At 33.5% G+C, this 19,762-nt stretch overlaps 2 protein-coding genes across 5 annotated transcripts; one reads left to right on the top strand and one right to left on the bottom strand.

Annotated features, from left to right (window-relative positions):
* The first annotated feature begins 12,286 nt into the window (after positions 1-12,286).
* LOC104906402 (hypothetical protein) lies at positions 12,287-19,715 on the top strand. 3 transcript variants are annotated; one of them, XM_048641025.2, is made up of 5 exons: positions 12,287-12,564; positions 13,420-13,667; positions 14,225-14,432; positions 14,546-14,634; positions 19,420-19,715. In XM_048641025.2, exons 1-5 carry the CDS (start codon positions 12,493-12,495, stop codon positions 19,436-19,438), a joined length of 636 nt encoding a protein of 211 aa, XP_048496982.1. In that variant the 5' UTR covers positions 12,287-12,492; the 3' UTR covers positions 19,439-19,715. The 3 variants fall into 3 exon arrangements, with proteins under 3 accessions (XP_048496982.1, XP_048496980.1, XP_010693445.2); XM_048641023.2 differs by lacking the exon at positions 19,420-19,715 and adding an exon at positions 15,786-16,828; XM_010695143.4 differs by lacking the exon at positions 19,420-19,715 and having other exon boundaries at positions 12,290-12,564; positions 14,546-14,841.
* On the bottom strand, positions 16,847-18,547 carry LOC104906405 (peroxidase 66). 2 transcript variants are annotated; one of them, XM_010695145.4, is made up of 3 exons: positions 18,144-18,542; positions 17,672-17,860; positions 16,847-17,563 (listed from the first exon to the last, which is right to left on the bottom strand). In XM_010695145.4, the coding sequence occupies exons 1-3, from the start codon at positions 18,360-18,362 to the stop codon at positions 17,000-17,002; spliced, it is 972 nt and encodes a 323-aa protein (XP_010693447.2). In that variant the 5' UTR covers positions 18,363-18,542; the 3' UTR covers positions 16,847-16,999. The 2 variants fall into 2 exon arrangements, with proteins under 2 accessions (XP_010693447.2, XP_048496973.1); XM_048641016.2 differs by having other exon boundaries at positions 16,847-17,860; positions 18,144-18,547.
* Positions 19,716-19,762: the final 47 nt, after the last annotated feature.

Here is a 19,762-nt window from a genome sequence, read left to right as displayed (position 1 = left end):
GTGGAAGAGGAGTGGCCATAAAGGTGATGTGTTGTTGAAGGCCTTGGTCTGCTAGAAGGCGTAGTAAAGCTAAATCTGGTACTAACCCATCGAAAATATGTTCATTTCGACCCTGCCAGATAGCCCATAAAATGGCCACAAACAAGGGAAGACGATCACCACTGTACCCATCCTGTTGATAGAAATAATGAATCCAGGCGATGAGCCAATCTTTGAAGGCCATAAGTGGAGAAGAGTTGGAGATAATACCCAATTGGCTGGTTTGCCACGCCACCGTGGATAAATGGCAAAACCTGAAAAAGTGCTGGCATGTCTCAGGTTCGACATTGCAGGTTGGACAAACATCTGACGTGGACAGACCACGGTGTGAAAGGTTAGCTGTTGTAGCTAAACCGTTGTGGAACAATTTCCAGAGGAAAATTTTTCATTTTGGCATGATGCGCAATCCCCATAGAAGTCGAAAAAATTTCGAAACTAGAGGGGGGTTCATGCTGTAGGTATCGTTATTTTGAGAGAGGAAGTAGTATCCAGATTTAGTGGTGTATTGGCCCGATGTGGTAAAGGGCCAAATAGGAGTGTCGACAGGGTTGGAGAACCGCGGAATCTCTAAAGCAGTAATGGCGCGAACAATAGTGGGATGGAAAAACGAATGAAGCCGGGAAATATTCCAACCTTGTTGTTGGGGCAACAAAAGAGATCCTATGGTGACCGTAGCAGCAGTTCCAAGTGGAATGTTATCGCGAAAGAGGGGAACCGTCCCATTGACCCATCGCTCTTTGCCAGCAAGTAGTGTGGAATTTGATCCATTTTTCCAAACATAATTTTGCAAGAGAACCTTCTCCGCTTGATGTAAACCTCTTGCACCCCAAGAGCATTGTGCCCGCACGGAACTTAGTGTAGTAAACGATGAAGCAGGAACCAGGGACACCCTAGAAAAAACTTTGGAAATGAGTAAATTGGAATTCCGGTGCATACGCCACACTTTTTTAATCAGAAGTGAGCGATTGTACATCGTAATACTACGTAACCCGAGACCACCATCACCCTTTGGCATCTGCAAGAGATCTTTACTTCGCCAATGAATTCCTTTTCCAGAGCAATTAGACCAGAAGAAACGGGCCAGCATAGCATCCACCTTGTTAGCTATGGTTGTAGGGATTAAGAACACAGAAAGGATATGGGCTATCGAAGCAATCAGGACAGAATTGATGAGAATCAATTTCGCAGCTTGCGAAAGCGGTGAATGAGACCATGTTGTTATGCGCTGAGAAATTTTATCCAGTAAGAATGTAAAGTGCTGAGTTTTTTTGCCTTGAATGTCCACAGGAGCACCAAGATATGTCCCCAGGGACTCTTTCGTTTCCAACTGTAAAATATCTTTATATTCTTGACCCATGTTTTCAGGAACGTTAGGGCTAAAATTTAACATATGACTTACGTAAGCTGATCATTTGTCCAGAAATATGGCAGAATCGGCCCAAGAGGTTGGAAACTTCCGTGCAGGAGGCATGAGATGCTTTAAAGAAAAGAAGGGCATCATCAGCAAAAAACAGATGAGATATAGAAGGGGCATACCTGTGCGCTCGATATCCATCGAATCGGCGAATATCTGTAGCCAGCTTTAACATGCGAGACAAGATATCCATACAGAACAAAAATAGATAGGGAGAAAGGGGGTCCCCCTGTCGGAGACCACAATGCGCTGGAAAGGCCTCGGTAACCTGTCCATTGACCAAGATGCGATAAGTCACTGTGGAGATACATTGACTAATCAACTGTATCCACTGGGCAGGGAACCCATAAGCTTGAAGAACTTTTAATAGAAACCTCCAGTTAACCCGATCATACGCCTTATTCATGTCAATTTTGAGAGTCGCGAGATGAACATTACTGCGTCGATGCTTATTCAGAACATGGGTTAACTCATGGCTTATCAAAATGTTATCATCCATATGTCGACCTGGAATGAAGGCACTCTGAGCAGGTAAAGTTGTTGTAGCATCATGATTCATGCATATAACTTAGTGTTTTTTTATTTTGATAATCAAAAGTTGATTTATGTTCACTCGGTTCTTGAATTTAGCAAGAACAATGTGTAGCTACTAGGAATCGAACATATAACTTAATAATATTATATTATCATTTTCAAAAAAATATAAGAGGAAACAATATGTTTTTCTCTTGATGCGTCACATGCTCAAATGATGGTCCTATAATATTATAAGTAATTTTTTAAGTACATGTTTTATCGGCAAACTCATTTATACGTGTGAGTACTATCCCCATATATGCATTTAGCAATTACAACCTTAATATATCTTATCGAGATATCCATACAAAAATAATAATCAGCATCACATACATTTACTCTAATCCATTTCTCATTTGGCAATTGACATCATCAATCTATATATATAGACTATAGTACACAATGTGCAATGTAAAATTTTATATAGAATAATTGATTCACTACTCCTCTTGTTTAGAGTATTCATATTTATCTTTTCGTCCTAGAGATTCATAAATCAAGGTACTGAAGGTACAAGTGACTAGTATATATCAAGCCCCATTTCAAATAATTGAACTATTTCATCTAATTTTCATTTAAATCAAGATTCCTGCAGTGGACCCGAAAACAATCACCTCCACTCGGCCACTCCTTAGTAAAGATGTGCAAAATGTTAGTACTTGTTAGTTGTTACGCCATGCAGTTAGTTTGTTATTAGTACTCTTCCTACCTGTTACGTTATTAGGCAGTCGGCGAGGTACGGTATACATTTTACATCTATGCAAATGCAAGTTTGTTTGCAGCAAACTTTAGAGATTATATGCTTTATATGGCCCCCGCTAATAATCCACACAGACTGTCTACTTTTAGATTGGTCCATATATCTTTTCTAATGGTCCTCAACAAATTTTTTTTTTATATTTTATGTTTCAAGGTATGTTCTAAATTAATCCTACTATCCCTTTCACTCTTAACATGGGCATGAAATACAAATTCATATTTATTATATGACGTTATTACATGGTATCTACTAGCTATCTTCCAATATATAGTGCACTCTCAAGCATGAATACATATATAGAGTACCATATTTGATGATGTTACATAATATAGCTATTTTTAGGTATAGCCGTATAGAAGATAAGATGTACATATATACAAATTAAATTTCTTCATCAAGTTTTGTTTCCCAATTTATTTGAGTTGAGAGCCGAATTAGCTAAAATTGCAATTCTTTTTCGAACAAAATCATTGGTTGTTGACAAAATTAAGTTGTACTAGTGTTTTAATTATCTGCATCAAAAGATTTGACATTTTAAATTACAAGTACTTAGCTTGAAGAAAACATGACATAAGTATCCTTCACAATATTAATTAATATTTTTGGTTTACCTTTTCAGTAAATATTACTAGTTCTTCCACCATTATACTCCAAAGTTCGTTCTATAAAATTCTTCCTATTATGTTTTTCACCTTCTTCCATCAGTATTTGGTTAAAATGTCAAATAAAAGGCTAAATTAATGAAATATTGATCTATATTTTGAAATTATACATTCAAACAAACCCATAAAATCCCATTATATATAGACATATAAGTATTAAATACATGTCTTAAAATGAAAATAACTTATGAATTCATGACAAAATTTCACATCATTTAAGGTAATAAATGTTTGATTCAAATTTTTATTTCTATTTTAACCTTCTTATACATAGCCCTAAGGGCTATGTATATCATTTTCCTTATATATATACCAAATTATTTATGGTCAAAGTTTACAGATTTTAGTTGGAAAAACATATAAAAAAAATCTATTATGGTATGTTTGGGAATGTGGAATTCATTTGCAAATTCTGAATTGAACCAATTCATCTGTTTGGGAAAGATATATAATCTGAATTGGATTTGACTCAATTCCAACATATGACAAAATGGGGTTAATAACTAGAATTCTGAAATTCCTCTTAGTACCTTGTCATTTGCAAATCCATCATTTAGAATTCCACATTTGAATTCCATAATTTCAAATGAAATCCATGTTCCCAAACACTACCTTAAGAAACTTTGAAAAGTAGGAGTATATGAAAAGTATATAATGTGTAAGCCATTCCACATATAACAAAGTGACACATACTCCCAGTAACTTAAAACTAGCTACTCCCTCCGTCTTTTTTTATTTGCTACAAGCACTTTTTCACAAAGACCAAGGAGGGAGTGGGGACCATTGACATAAATGAAATTAACTAAAGGGCAAATAGGTAAATTGTGGGACCTATGTATTATATATGGAAACATTTACAAAATCAAGAAGGAGTGATGGCAAATTTGTAAATAAAGTGTGGGACCTATGTACTATATATGTAAATATTTGCAAATGTAGCAAATAAATTGAAACACCCCTAAATGGCAAAATGTAGCAAATAAAAAAAGACGGAGGGAGTACTTTAGTTTCCGCCAAGAAAAAAAAAAAAAGTTGCTTCAGTTTCCTAAACCATTTTCCTATATATTTACCTTTTGCTTACATCATCAGGTATACTTTTCTTTTTTTTGATAGGAATCGATCATCAGGTATACCTTATGCATATACTAGTAATACTACAGTTATGTAAGTAACTATTGCATCTTACTAATATTAATTGTACTGTGGAATCAATAGTTTCATAAGGTACTCTTGTAGGCCATAGATCACCTGGCCTGTGAACTATCTAAAGTATAAATCCATATATGCTGCTTATAACTGCACTTTGACCCAAATTTTGTGGGAATAAATAATTGAATCATGGGAATTGGGAGACAAGAGCTCTCATTTCTCAGTAGTGTCTCTAAGGTTGGCCTGGGATGTTTAAATTGAAGACAGTAATACTAATACTAATAGAGAAACAGAAAGAAATTAAATTAAGCTCTTTCTTGCATAATTAGCCATGTAAAAATATGATTATACAACAGAAAATACTACTGATCACATTAGAGTATAATACATTCACTAATGGCACTAATTTTTATAATGATTTTTAATTAACGACTTCGAATTATATATAAGTATCAATTAAATTCATTCTTTAAAGATAATTCCAAACTCGGATTTTCGAGGTTATAAGAATTAGTAGAGATAACATATGTATGTATATATATATGTATGTATGTATGGATATCTAATTTTAATATTAGGCCAGTCATAATAGAGATGTTACCAGAGCTAACAATTCTTATAAACACTAATAAACATAAATAAAAGTTTCAACTCTTTCTTTCTACCTTTTGTCGTGAAAGTTATAGAAAAACTAATCCTAGATGTTTATATTTTTTTTTTCCTGAGAAGGTAAAGAAATATACAAAATGTTATACTATATTAATGTAATGTTTGGAATACTAGTTAGATAACATCATATATCTAGTTTATTTGAGTGAAGAAAACACTTCATCCATGATCATTAAGCAATTTTTTTAATTTTTTTTGGGGAATTAGCCGAATTACCTAAAGTTTCCTCACAATAAATAATTATATACAATAGGAGCATTATCTTTAATGTCCTATAACTCCCCCCCAATTATTATGTACTTCCATGCACGCACCTGTACTAATTCTCGACGAGAACGTCGGCCATGCATTAGAAACAAAATACGTAGATCAAAAAAGTGAAAAAAAGGAAGAAAAAGCAACAAATTTATCAGATTCTCAAAAGTAAAATTACACACTTTAGAGAAAGATATATCTTCACCAAAAGAGAGACGACAAAGCACAATCAAAAGAACTAAAATGTTAACCTTTTTTTTTTTTACGTAAATACTTAAATCTTTTCTTTTGGCTTTTACATTTATTGAATTCGTTAAAATATTATGCTTCATGTCATAACAGTTTCTTGTGCAACGGCTAAATTTTAACATGTCATCAGATTCTAACAAAAAATAATATAGCGCTCAAAAAACATTGAAGATTCCTCTCAACATGTATGATATTCCTGAGCCTTCACTAAATTCAAGGCTCCCCACAACACTGACACACCCAGAGAGAAGAAAGGAGGAGAGAGAAAGAGTGAGCTCAGATCAACGTAACTGTTTCAAAATTTGAAGTTAGGAAGCTAAATGATTGAATACTAGTATACCATAATGTTAATATGTAAGGATAACGTCTCATTTTGACTATACCATAAAATAATGAAAATGCTACGTAGCTGGCTATTTTTGTATAGATTAAATGATCATATAAACAGTGGAATTATAATATGTGGAACAAATGTAGGCAAGAGGACAACAATTAGGAGCGTCTGTTTGGAGCTAAGGCAAGAGAAAGTAAAATGATTTTTGTTTATGTAAAAAAAAAAAAATAACCCTTTATTATAGGGTCTACTAAATTTCGACTTATTTAGATTTAAGCTGAAAACTATTTCAAACAAGAGAAGAGTTTCATTTATAAACAAGTAGTTTTTAGCAAAATCTTTAAATTTCAACTATAGACATTTAGTTAAATTGGAACAACTATTACTAGCTAATTGAAACACTTGATGGTTATACTCATCATTGAGGTGAAAAAATAAAGTACTTGACGAAAAATATTGAAGGGACAATGTGAATTTTATTTCAACTTATTAACAAGTTTTTTTTTTTTGTGTAATAAGATAATTATTTAATTATTTGTTTTGTATTGTCTACATACATGCATTTGATTACAAATATTTTAAATAAAATTTGTAAAATTAAAGCTTATGTTTTAAATATACACATATCAATAAATAAATTAAATAAAATTACGTAATAATATTAATTTTTCTTTTATACTAAGGAGAGTGGGAGACGATCCTCTTTAGGTTTTTAAATTTTTGTTCTCAATTCTTTGAAAAATTATAACTCACAACAGCAGCAAATATACTCTAAACTAGTAGATATTTTGGTGTATGATTTTATTGAAAGACACATTGGTCTACAAGGGTAATATTGAATTATGAGTACACGAAAAACAGAGATAATATATGTTTTAAGAAATGTTATTGTACTTGACTGATGAGAAAAAGCGTGACTAGAGAGACAGATAAACAAATCTAAGAATAATACATTTTTACATGAGAAATGAGAAAAAATGTAAATCCAACCTTTTAAAAAAATTGTTGCGGCTTTAAGTAAAATCATATATGATTCTGATGAAAATGTGATGTGACTCCAACCTTTTAAAAGAAATTTGTTGTGGCTCTAAGTGAAAACTTGTGTGATTCTAATGAAGATGTGATGAGACTCCAATTTTAATGTATAGGATACAAGGGTAATTGATTTGAATTACGCTAAGGTACTTGACTAATGAGAAAATATGTGACTACAGAGACAAATAAACTCATGTGGGAATAATACTTTTTTACATGAGAAAAGAAGTGACTCCAACCTTCTAAAAAAGTTTGTTGTGACTTTCAATGATGTGACTGATCTAATGAAGATGTCATGTGACTGTAATTCTTTCATTTTACTTGCATGATTTTTCATTTTTGGCAATTCTACATTAATTGCGTCTTTTCGATTTTTGGCAATTTGTTATCTCTTTCTCTTTTATAGCACATGGGTTTTTTTTAATCTTTCTCCTCGATCTCCTTCGTCCTTGTGCAAATACAAATAATGTAAGAAAAAACAAGGAAAGTATATGATATATGTTCAAGGTTTAGTCACACAAGTAAAACGCCACATAGCACTCCCAAACATTAAACTATCTTCATTTATCCATCACATATAATTAAAAAAATTAAAAAGAGTTCAGTATGACAAAAGGTTACGACGCAGTCGGAAAATATGGAGATAAGCAAGCACTAATCTCGATTAAGAACGAACAGATTTACAAGCGATAAATCTGTAGAAAATCCGGAATCCACCAGAAAAGAGTAGGGACTCTGTGATATTATTAAAAGTCAAAAACTGCCTCCCAATAATGACCTAATAATGTTTAAATACTTAACACAAATCCTAATACGAAATTAAGGAAATAATAAAATCTGAAAATAATTAAAATGCTGATTTCGGGCCTTAAACGAACTCGGATGGCTTAGAGGGAGGAAGGAGAATTCTTATTTTTGATTTGTTGGTGAAATTTTGATGTACAGTTTTTAAATATATGCCGTGAAGTGAATGTGAGCCAATTTATTTATTTATTTATTTTGAGGGGGAGCCAAATTAATTATGGTATTTTAGCAATATTATGAATCTTTGATTATGAGCTAGTAACATTATTATTATTATTATTATTATTATTTCATTACTATAATCATAATTCTTATCACCTTCTCGTTAAAAAAATAATTATCAAAGCACCCTAACTATACAGTTATTCCTATAAAAAAAACTGTACACTTATTATTATTATTATTAGGGATATTTCATTTGGTATCATTGTACTTTTGGCTTTTCCATTTGGTACCACAATTTTTCAGATATTCTACATGGTACCACTATAATTTGAATTTATTCTCTATTGTAGCATTGAATTAAGTAAAGTGTTAATTTAAGTTAGAATAGGCTAGAGTTTTACTTCGATTTACATGTTTTAATTTGCGTTAAGATTTTAGTAATTGTTTTAGTCGTTAAGGTCAAAGTTGAGGTCATATTTGACAATAAAAAGACATAGAATATTATGATCATTTTTATGAAAATTTTGACTGAAAAATAGAGCTTTCAGGGTTAAAACGACACCCTAAAATCTTAATTTATTAAATTTTTGCAACTGCAAATAGAAACATGCAAACTCAAACAAAATCGTATTCTTATTCAACCATTAACTAACAATTTACTTAAAAAAATGGTATGATAAAGATTAATATTAAATTAGAGTGGCATCATGTGGAAGTTTAAAATAACAGTGGTACCAAATGGAAAAGCCAAAAATTCAATGGTACCAAATGGAATATCCCTTATTATTATTATTATTATTATTATTATTATTATTATTATTATTATTATTATTATTATTATTATTATTATTATTGTTATTATTATTATTATTATTATTATTATTATTATTATTATTAATAATATAAATTAAATGTATGAGGTGTGCTTGACGCTTAACGTTGTCATATCATAATTCTACCGCCAAACCAAATCTCTTTATTTGCAAACTAGTTTTGGAAGTTTTTTTGTTCGTAAAATATTAATAAGGCAAGTGCTAACGGGCGCCCCCGGACATTAGATAACACAAATATATCTCGCTTGTATTAATTCTATTCCTAAAATAACTTTTTAAAGATTAAATACCTTTTAGCTTTTTTTAGCCTTTCCCGTCATCGTTTGAATACTCAACCTGCTTCTATCTCAATTTCAGCTATTAAAATACAGGTAAATGTTAAGATGTCATATGAACGTCCACCAAAAACTCATTGCAGTGGTAGATGTTGATATCTTGAATTTTAATTTTGATACGGTGGCCATCATGAATCATCATAAAGTTTGTTTCGGATGCAAGCTCGTCTCCTTCTTTCTCATCAGATGTTAGGTGGCTGCATATGAAGCAAAAGCTCGTCTTGTACAAAAGCATGCTCACAATGATAGAGCCCTTGTTACCAAGGCCCGTGATACCATGACTAATACAAAAAGTTTTCAAGTGACTAATATGTTGAACAAGCTCCCTCCTCACCCAAATGGTGAGAAAAGATTCCAACCATCTGCTTACTCACAATCAAACTGTATTTTTGGTTATGTCCAGAAGAATTTGTGATTTCTGGAAAAACAAACACCATTTGGCCTGTCATCTTCTTCTTATGAGAAGTCATCATCGCTGAAATTACTTTGTTGGCAGTGGAAACAAGAATCTCTTGTGTATCTTCTCTTTAACTCCGAGACACAATTGCAAGTCTTGAGCCTTTTTTTGCTTTCTGTCCTAAATTGCTCTCACGGCTTTGAGCGAGTACTTAGGAAAGAATTGCGTCAATGCTTCTAGCGTGCGACGCACATAGACTGACGCATATTTGCATTTTTCTACTAGTGTGGGGGTGTGGTAATTTTAAGGGTGGGGTTGGTTATACTTAGAGTGTGGTGGTTGGTGATGAATCTGATGATGGTACAAGATAGATAAGATGATTAGATGATGAATGAATGAGGAAGGAGAAGACTTTGGGAAGAATCATGGGGGTGTGGTAATTTTTTGGGTTTGTTTTATAAAAATAAAAATAATTAAAAGAACCAATGTTAATAATAATTAATTACATCCGTCAAAAAAAAAAAAAAAAAATTAATTACATAATTATATACAAACTAATAGTTTTAATCTAACGTCCTGGGACGTCCGTTAGCGCGCTCGTATTAATAATTGACTATAAAAGTAACAAAATTGTATAGATATGTATTTTTTTTGTCCATATAACTCTATTTATTAAAATATATTTTTGAATATAATGATTAGGTACAATTATGTGATAGCTAATGTTAACATTATTATGAATTTATGATATATTTCTTATTATAAGACAATCTTTGAAACACCCGTCAGAAATAATGTTATAACAATTAGGTTTTCTTAATGAATATTGTCGTGATACTAATTTGTTTTGATGTAGTTAAGTAAGGCAATAATTTTAGAAGACAAATTTTGTTTAATCAAGCTGTAAAATTATATTCTAAATAGATATTCCAACACGTTTATTAAAAAAGTTATATATAGGTCAAAATATTCTAAAATAAGTACTCCATCTGTTTTTTTTTCATTTCTATTTAATTGTTACACTTTCACTTTTCCTTATATGGTAATCTATCACCTTAACTTGATACACTTGTGTATCTCATACACCCCATCACCCATTGTATCCATCGAAAAATCTTTTCTACCTCATACTTTTCTCTTTCCTCTAATTGATAGTTCTTTTTTACATTTTTCAAAACCAAATATTATTTAGTTGTAGTTCATTTATGTATTTTTGCAAAATTTCCTTAATTTTCTCCCTAAGTGAAGCGTAACAATATATTAATCGTAAACGTAGGGAGTATATGAGTTAGATCCTAGATGAATTTTTTAAATCCATTTATTATCGACATGAGCAGAAATGAACTTAACCTGTTAATCATCCATAAGTATTAGGTAAGGACTAGACCTGGCAAAACTGTCTCAGCCTAATTAACCTACACGAGACTAAAAAAACGTAAGAGGAATTGACATGGGGGATTAAACTACAATCAGACATACCTAAAGTTCTTAGTTTTACCTGGCTTGTATGAAACGCCTCGAATAAAACCGAACCATCCCGTCAACTATTTTAGCGAACCAAACTTTAATTTCTTGTTTTTTTCAATACTCTATTATCTACTTTAATATTATCTCCTACTACCTTCTTTTTTTTAATTGTTACACTTTGACATTTTACCGCATTTACAAATTTCACTTTAACCATCTTTTGTGATTTATATGAGAATAAAAATATAATCATGTAAAATCTTGTTAGATTCGTCTTAATATGTATTTTTATAATTATTGCAAATACAAAACTATAGATATTACTCTTCAAAATTTTGCATTGGCATGCGTGAAAGTTGTAAACGTAACAATTGAAAGAAAACGGAGGGAATATTTGTTTCTCCCTTTCTTTCAAATTATAAGGCATCTAAACCACCTTTACACATATTAAGAATTTAGCGAGTTTTATGTAGATTTACATAGGTTATAAGAAATGACTTTAAATATTGTATATATAACATAAAACAACCTATGATTATATCTTATTAGTATAAAGTGGCATTTGATTTTTTATTGATATAATAGAATGCCTTATATTTTGAGGCAAATTTTTTTAGTTGAAATGGCTTATATTTGATGCAGAGGAAGTTTTGGCTTAAGATATATTTTTTAATTTAAATATTGTCTTGACATAAAATAGACCCATCTTAATCCAAAATCCGACCAAAACCAAACTTAAACAACCCATTTACCACGTATAACAAGGACTAGCTAGAGGTGATCAAGAGCCAGGCAGGGTCGAGTTTTGACAAAAATAAAGTGGCCTGTTTTGGACCGGAATTTTCGCGTCAAAATCCACTAATTCAAAAAGGGCCAAGTAGGCTTTTCGGACCAGATCAAAATTTAGCTTATTTTTCCATATTCGCGTTGCCTGTGGCCCTTTTTTACCCAAAAATCGGGCCGGACATGTCCCGAACTACGGGCCAAAATTTTGTACCAAAAACCTGCCCATTTTTGGGCCGGGCCGGGCCTATATTAATCACTTCTAGGACTAGCATATAACACACTTTTCCATAAAATCCCTTTTAAAAAAAAATAAAAGGACGAATACCATATCATAGCAGAAGCCCAAACCAATTTTCTCCAGATGAAACTTTTGGTTGGAACTTGGAACTTTGGGTTAGTCGATACTCAAGTTATCAATTGGGCTTATTTTTTTTTCTTGACGGTCCAAATTGTGAAGGCAGATTAGAGGATTGGACATGGCAATCCAATCCAGAAGGTAGAAAAAGAGGAGAGAGAAAGTGGGGGAAACCAAAGTGGAAACGAGGAAGACGAGGGAAGAGAGGATGGAATTTCCAGCTATCAAACCTAAGCACAAACTTCAACTCAATTATCTCAAAGGAAACGATCTCATCACTGTAATAATCTTTCTTCCTTCTAAAATTTTGTGTTTTAATTTTATTTTTGTAGTTTTTTTTTTGTTAACTTGAAATTTTGATGAGTATATATTCTAGTACGTGGAAATTTGTGCTATATGTTTATGTGAATGGATGATCCAAAATTGGGAATGAATGTTTATGGGTGCAATTAGTGTTTTTTCTAGGTTGCATTTTCAGGGGTTTTAGTGGGTTAAGCTTTGAGAAGTTTCTTTTTAGCAAATTCAGTTTTTTTTGAATATGGGGGATTCCTTTTTTGGTGGGTGAAAAAGATTTGAGTAGAATTATTACATGTTAGCTGTATTGTGAATTTGTGATAAGAGGGGATTATGTTGAATGTCAAAGAAGTAGTCTTTCTGGGTTATGAATTATGATCATATATAGCTTCTCCATTAGGTGATGCGCATAGACCCTTAAACATTTTAAAAGAGGCGAAAAACATGGTTTCGGCCTTAGGGTGAGGGATTGAGGATGGTATGAAACTAGGGTCAGCATCTATGTCAAATGTTTGATATTAGTAGCTAAGTCCGAGTAATCACTAGCAACTGGCAAACAATATTGCACTTCATTACATCTTGGTCCATCTGACTGTTGTTTATGCATATCCTGCAGTTCTAAGGTGCATTAGCCATATAGCCAAATTAATTTCTATGATGGGTGATTTTAGACTTATAGTAGTGTGTTACTTTTCATGATTTACAAGTTTACATACGTCTTGATGATTGACCTCGTCATTTGTGCGTATATTAAATATTGTTGCATTCTGTCTGGAGTCTCTGGAGGGTGAAACTTAGACATTGATTAGATCTGAATTTCAATCTTGTTTAAGATATTCAGGTTCCAAATTTCTTCACGTCTTCTGAGTCGAAGGCTTTTATCAAATCTGCTGAGTCACTTGGTTTCACGCACCAAGGGAGTCTTGGGCCAGCTAAAGGTGAAGCTTTTAGAGACAATGATCGAACCTCTGTGAATGATCCTAATCTTGCTGAGATAATTTGGGAGTCAGGACTTGACAAATTATTTGAAGATATCAAAATACGAGGGAGAGTTGCAGTTGGGCTTAATCCAAATATCAGATTCTACAGGTTTGTTTTATGGTCGTTTGATGAACATTTTGGGTTCTGCTTATCAATCAAGATTGAAAAACCTTGCTGGATAATACTCTATAAGCCTTTTATTTATTGGCGTACCCCCCCCCCCCCAAAAAAAAAAAAAGAAAAGAAAAGAAGAAGACAAAGTTTCAAATTTAAGTAATTCAATACGCCCTCAAGATGATTATGATCTGTTTTCTACTTTATTTGTCTTGATTCCTAACTAATTAAGATGATTATGAACTGTTTTCTACTTTATTTGTCTTGATTCCCAACTAATTAAATCTTAGATGAACTGTGACTGATAAACAATTTTGGATGTTCATCACTATGGATTTATAGAATTAATGGCTTATCTGTTAAGACATCATTGACCCACGAATAAGAAACTAATGTTGCTCAAAGAGATTTCAGTTGTAGCTCTGATAAGGTAATTGGGGCCGATGGTATAACCATAGCTATTTATGATACTGGAACTTTTGTAACAAATTGTTGGAATAACTCATAGATGGATGCTATACTGAAATGAAGCTCGTCTCTTGCATTCTCAGGTACAAGGTTGGTCAGCATTTTGGGCGTCACATTGATGAAAGTGTTGATCTTGGTGATGGAAAGCTCACCCATTATACACTGCTAATATATTTAAGTGGCAGTCCTCAATCCAAAGGAAAAACTGATCTGAAAAGCCTTGGTAACACAGAGCCCCTAGTTGGAGGTGAAACAGTCTTCTATGGTTCAAGAAATAGTGTGGTGGCTGAGGTGTGTTCTCCTTTCCACTTTTAATTGACTGTATTGGTTTTCTCATATAAAAATATATCTTACTATTGTGCCTATCTACTGTAATATGAACAATCAAAGGATTTAATATGTAGGTGGCTCCTGTAGAGGGGATGGCACTCGTCCATATCCATGGAGACAAGTGTATGTTGCATGAAGCTCGGAATGTCACCAAAGGGGTCAAGTATGTTTTCCGTTCAGATGTAGTTTTTGCTTGAATTAGCTAAGCACTACTATTAATATTATAATTACAATCACACAATGCCAATGCTATCAATGGCCTTCTGGTTACCGTTACATAAATATAATCTACAATGTATATGGTGATGTACATTAATTCAACTTGAATTATTGATCGTGAATTTTGGTGGACATTACTCATTAGTGCTCATTTTGGATGGAAAGACCTCTTTATATTGTGATTTGAAGCAAAATACAAATAAGTTCAAAGTTTCCTATATTGAGTAACATAAAGAATAAAAAGCACCACTGTAGTTGAAGATCCCAACTATAATCTTTTAAGCCCTATTCTCTTTCCTTACTTTGGTATCAAACATCTGTGCTTCCCTATTTTGAGGCTTTTATTTAACCTCAATCGGGAAATTTCTTCATTACTGACTACTCTGATCTTCAGAAGTTTTAGCAAGTGAAAAGTTAGGTATAAATTTAAATCGTCACATGTACCTATTTGAGGTATTGTTGCTATGAATTAACATTGCTGGGACACCATTAATAGCAAAAATTAAGGAAGAAATAGAAGATTTGATTCATTAACTGAAATTACAGCAACATAAAAGATGATTAAAAGCTTTCGAGAGGCTTGTTCTCTCCCATTGAACTACTAAGACCTCACCCAATTTTCTTATCAATATTCAGCGGGCGTTTCTCTCTCTAATTAACCCTATATATTGAGTAATTTCCTTAGCACAACTACCTAGCTTATTTCCCAAGCTAACTAATGAAGATAATATCGAAATTACCCTTCCCCCTAAAATGGATTCATAGCAGTTGTAAGAAAGGAACTTTTCCCAAAATAACAGCATAGACTGTATAGTAGTAGATTATGATTTCCATGATAGCCCCAATTAAATTTCATGATGAAGAGAGAAAAAGAATGACAAAGCTGTTACAAAGGAGTTTTGAACTGAATTGCACTGTCTTGAATTGCTAAGGGTTGATAGAACATGACCATTATCTCTATTCTCTAGAAGTAGTATAAAGCACACAAAAGAAAATGAATGAGGATTGGAGAAAGATCCTGCAACAGCTAACACAGTTTTACTTAAGATTTTTGAGGTAGTTTACCTTCTATGCAATGCTTGCTGCCCTATGCAGGATGGTGGTTGGCTATGCTGATGTCTGATGAGACGTTATTATGGATTTGTTTCAAGTTGTTCGCATAGATGAAAGATGAGTAGATCACATATAAAGATTTATGTAGTGGAGAATGTGGCAAAAGGCTGAATTGGACGCAATATATTTTAATACAAGCAGTTTCAGCCAACATTAACATTACCGGCAGTACGCTTAAAGAGGGTCATGGTAGGGTTGGGGGTGGAGGGTTGGATGTTCTGGTTGACCTTTGATCCAATATGGAACGGCTGTTTCACAGTAAGCATGAAGCACAATCAATTAATGAGCCATTTTAATTTAGTCCATTATAATCAAAGTGTAGAACAGAAAGCCTTGCCTCCATTCCAGATGAAGAACAGAACTTAGAGCCTTGAGATGCTAATAGGTACATGTTTCTTGGAAAATGAATTTGAGCTGATGATCCATAGGATATTCTGAGCGACACTGAGCAAGTATTGGCATGTTAGGCACGACTAGGTTATATGACAGGGACTAAGGATATATCGGAGCATCTGAGCTTCCCCTGGCTGCCTGCTAAGATAACTAAAATATGTAATGTTGCAACCTTAATTTTGGTTTTCCTTCTATAGAGATGGTTTGATTGATAGATACTAAATGACATTGCATCTCTTCGATTAAGTTGCTTTCTCATCCTCCACATTACTGGATCTTTTTTTCTTGTTTTTCTGAGCTGCAGCGTGACTACTTTTGCAACTTGACCATGCATATGAGTTTAAGGACCAAATTTTTTTCAGAATTTCCCTACAAACTTGAGTTTCCCCTGACTGCCTGCTAGATAACTAAAATATGTAATATTGCAACCTTAATTTTGGTTTTCCTTCTATAGAGATGGTATATTTGATGGATACTAAATTACTTTGCATCTCTTTGATTCAGTTGCTTTCTAGTCCTCCACAGAACTGGATCGTTTTTTCTTATTTTTTCTGAGTTGCTACATGACTTCATTGGCTGACTTGACTGTGCATTGAGTTTAAGGACCATACCTTATTTCAGTTTTTCCCAACTTGAGAAATTTTGCTGAGTATATGAAAATAATAAATTTTGCATTAATATTAGTCAGAGTTTACAAAATAAAACTCACATTATTACATCTCTAAAGATACAAGCAATGGGTTACTTTCTCTCTCTTCTCAGTTTCTCTCTTGTATATATGCACATCATGCCTGTGTCTGTACTTAGTTCACTCTTCCGCAGCTCAGCCGCACTTCTCCTACTTCTTTAACTCCTACGTTTCCAAGCTTTATCATTGAAGCTGCAAACTCTTTGAAGAATAAGTTTTGGTTATTGGCGAATGCCTCAATCATCCATCTGGTCCTTGGATCATCATACATGACTTGGTCTGTTCCGAAAACACCCTTTCTGGCGATGATCTGTTTGTAGTAGATATTATCAAATTGTGATGCGGTTGAATCTAAGAACTGCCCTGCGTCTCCGTTATTGTTTGATCTTGGACACTTTTGCCTAAGCATGCTGGCAAATTCGGAGTTCATGCTAGGATCAGTATAGTGTACTGTGCTAAAATTATGAATGCGAGCCACAAAAGAAGAACAATGTGAGAAGCCTAGAGTGTGGCCACCAGATAGCGCGACCAAATCTTTAATCCCCAAACCTCTTTTAGCAAAGGTCTGAATTAGTCGAGTCGCATTCAAGAATGCGGGTGGAAGGTTTGTAGTATCAGTAGCTTTTGACACCCTTCCATCTTTTCTTCCTTTGAGCACGTTCCAGAATGGTCCTCCAGTCTGAAATTTAGGTAGCAACAGTGTAAACAGTGGATTAATAATAATCCATGGAGTACTATCATAGGAAAAGAGTGAAAGAGAGAGATAATGTGAAGGACAAGAGCTTACCATAGTGACAACATCCCTGGCAGCCATGGCGATTATGTCTGCACATGAAACTGTGTGTGGACATGCCTTCTCGAGCTTAGCCTTTGCATCCTCAATGACGTAAAATGCTCGAACCGAGATGTTAGGAGGTCCATCCTTCTCTGCTTTGTTCCCGGGTGTAGAGTCTAGTAAAATTGATGCATCACATCCCTAAAATGATTCAATACATTAGTTAAAGTATATAAAAGAATTTCAGTCAGTCTGGACTAGTTAGAATTAATATTGGTAAGGCTGTCAACTTATGGGCCGCCTTGCACATCTTTTTCCGCCCTAAATAAATTCGATTCACAGCTATAACAAGTTTAGATATGAGTTTTCAAATAATAGTGATTCTACTGGGTGGTGTTGGTTGTATACTTTTATGAACACTAAAGAAGTCGTGCATGCATTCTTTTCTCTCTTTTTTTGTGGGGATGGGGGTGGAGGTTCTTACCCTGATGAAGCAGTCATGGAAGAACATGCGAAGGAGGCGAGCGGGCACTTTGGGATCATATATAGAAGCATTACGAATTGTCTGTGCTATAATATACTCTGCCTGAGGACATGTTTGATCATAATAATGAGCATCGAGTGCAGCTTGAGAGCTGAAAACTGCAATAGAAAGAAAAATTAAGGCTGACAGGAAGAGTGTTTGGGTTCCTTGAGCAGCCATTTGATATTTCAAAGGGAAGAGAATTGTTGTTGGCTAGGCAGGCTTGTTGTGATGGATATTCCATAAACTTGAAGGTCTATTTATAGTTAATGTAGTACAGTGATAGAACCAAAGTTGGCATGGCAAGGACTGCGCTTTTAAGGCACTCATTGGACTCAGAATCCTCTATAAACCACCTCACTTTCTGTACTTTAAGATCAAGTAATTCTTTTTTTTTTTTGGATATATGTTAAGCCCTTGTTAGAAACATTATGCTCTTATTTGTTTAAGCTTTTATTCAGAAGCGTAACTGTGAAGCTAACTGCAACAGTTGTATGTGTTCCCCCTTGTACCTTGTCACATTTAAAGGTTTTGCTAATCATAAGTCCATAATTATATATCTCAAATTGGTATAAAGTTGGGAATTATGAGAAAATCATGTGTTGTTTGATATGCTATTGAATGTTTAGTGTTTGTACTTTTAGCTCTATATCATACCGATAGGATTACTTGTGGCAAAATTTCCCTTCTTAGTTTCACATATTTCCGCCGTTGAGTATAACCTTCTAACAAGAGCTTGGTGATACTTAATTCTCAATCATGACCACTAAGTCGATCTCATTTGTTTAGTTAGTGACTTTGTGTTACTTAATTTGCTATACTTCATGCAACCCGTGATCGGAAAAATGTGAATTGCTATATGCAAGTGATTGGGCTAATTTAACAAAATTTCGTAGAAAATTTCTTTGCTATTTTGTATAGCAAATTAATTAATTAGTTTGAAATATTAATTTAGATGATGATATAATTGCATTTCTATTGGAGTTGGAAAGAAATAAATTGTTAAGAACTGTTTGCTGTGGTGCTAACCAAGGCTGATGGTCCATGTTTGCTTAATATTTCAGTGCTGTGTGGTAAAATTCACCAAATAGTTAGTTGCCTTGTTTAATTTTTTAATTGCTGGTTTTGATTTACAAATACCTTTTGCCTTTGAGAAATATTCTTAATTACCAAGTAAGCTCTTGAAAGTTGAGACTTTCACCCAACATAAGACTGTTGGTTCATACTGATTTATCAGGCCAGATATGTTGGAGTAGTACGGTTGGTGACCTTTGAAGTACATCTACATAATATATGTACTTCTACTACATGTTTTCTTGCCATATTAATGTCTTGGACTGGGTTTGGCCTGTGAGAGGCTATGATTCCTTAGGATTCTTCTCTTAATTATGTAATTCATGTATCTATATGTAACTAATGTTGTCTCATAAAATATTCTATATGACCAATGTATATCCTATGAAGTGTAACCTATAATTTCAACTAATTTAGCAATTTCTCTTGTGAGAAGGGTCTCCTAGAGCTTTTTTCTTATCTTTCGATTGTTAAACTAATTAAACTAATTAAACTAATAAAAGTCC

The sequence above is a fragment of the Beta vulgaris genome, chromosome 3, assembly GCF_026745355.1.
Source record: "Beta vulgaris subsp. vulgaris cultivar EL10 chromosome 3, EL10.2, whole genome shotgun sequence".
Classification (NCBI taxonomy): domain Eukaryota; kingdom Viridiplantae; phylum Streptophyta; class Magnoliopsida; order Caryophyllales; family Amaranthaceae; genus Beta; species Beta vulgaris.
Note: the sequence above shows the minus strand (reverse complement) of the source record. Positions and strands in the feature narration are given on the sequence as shown.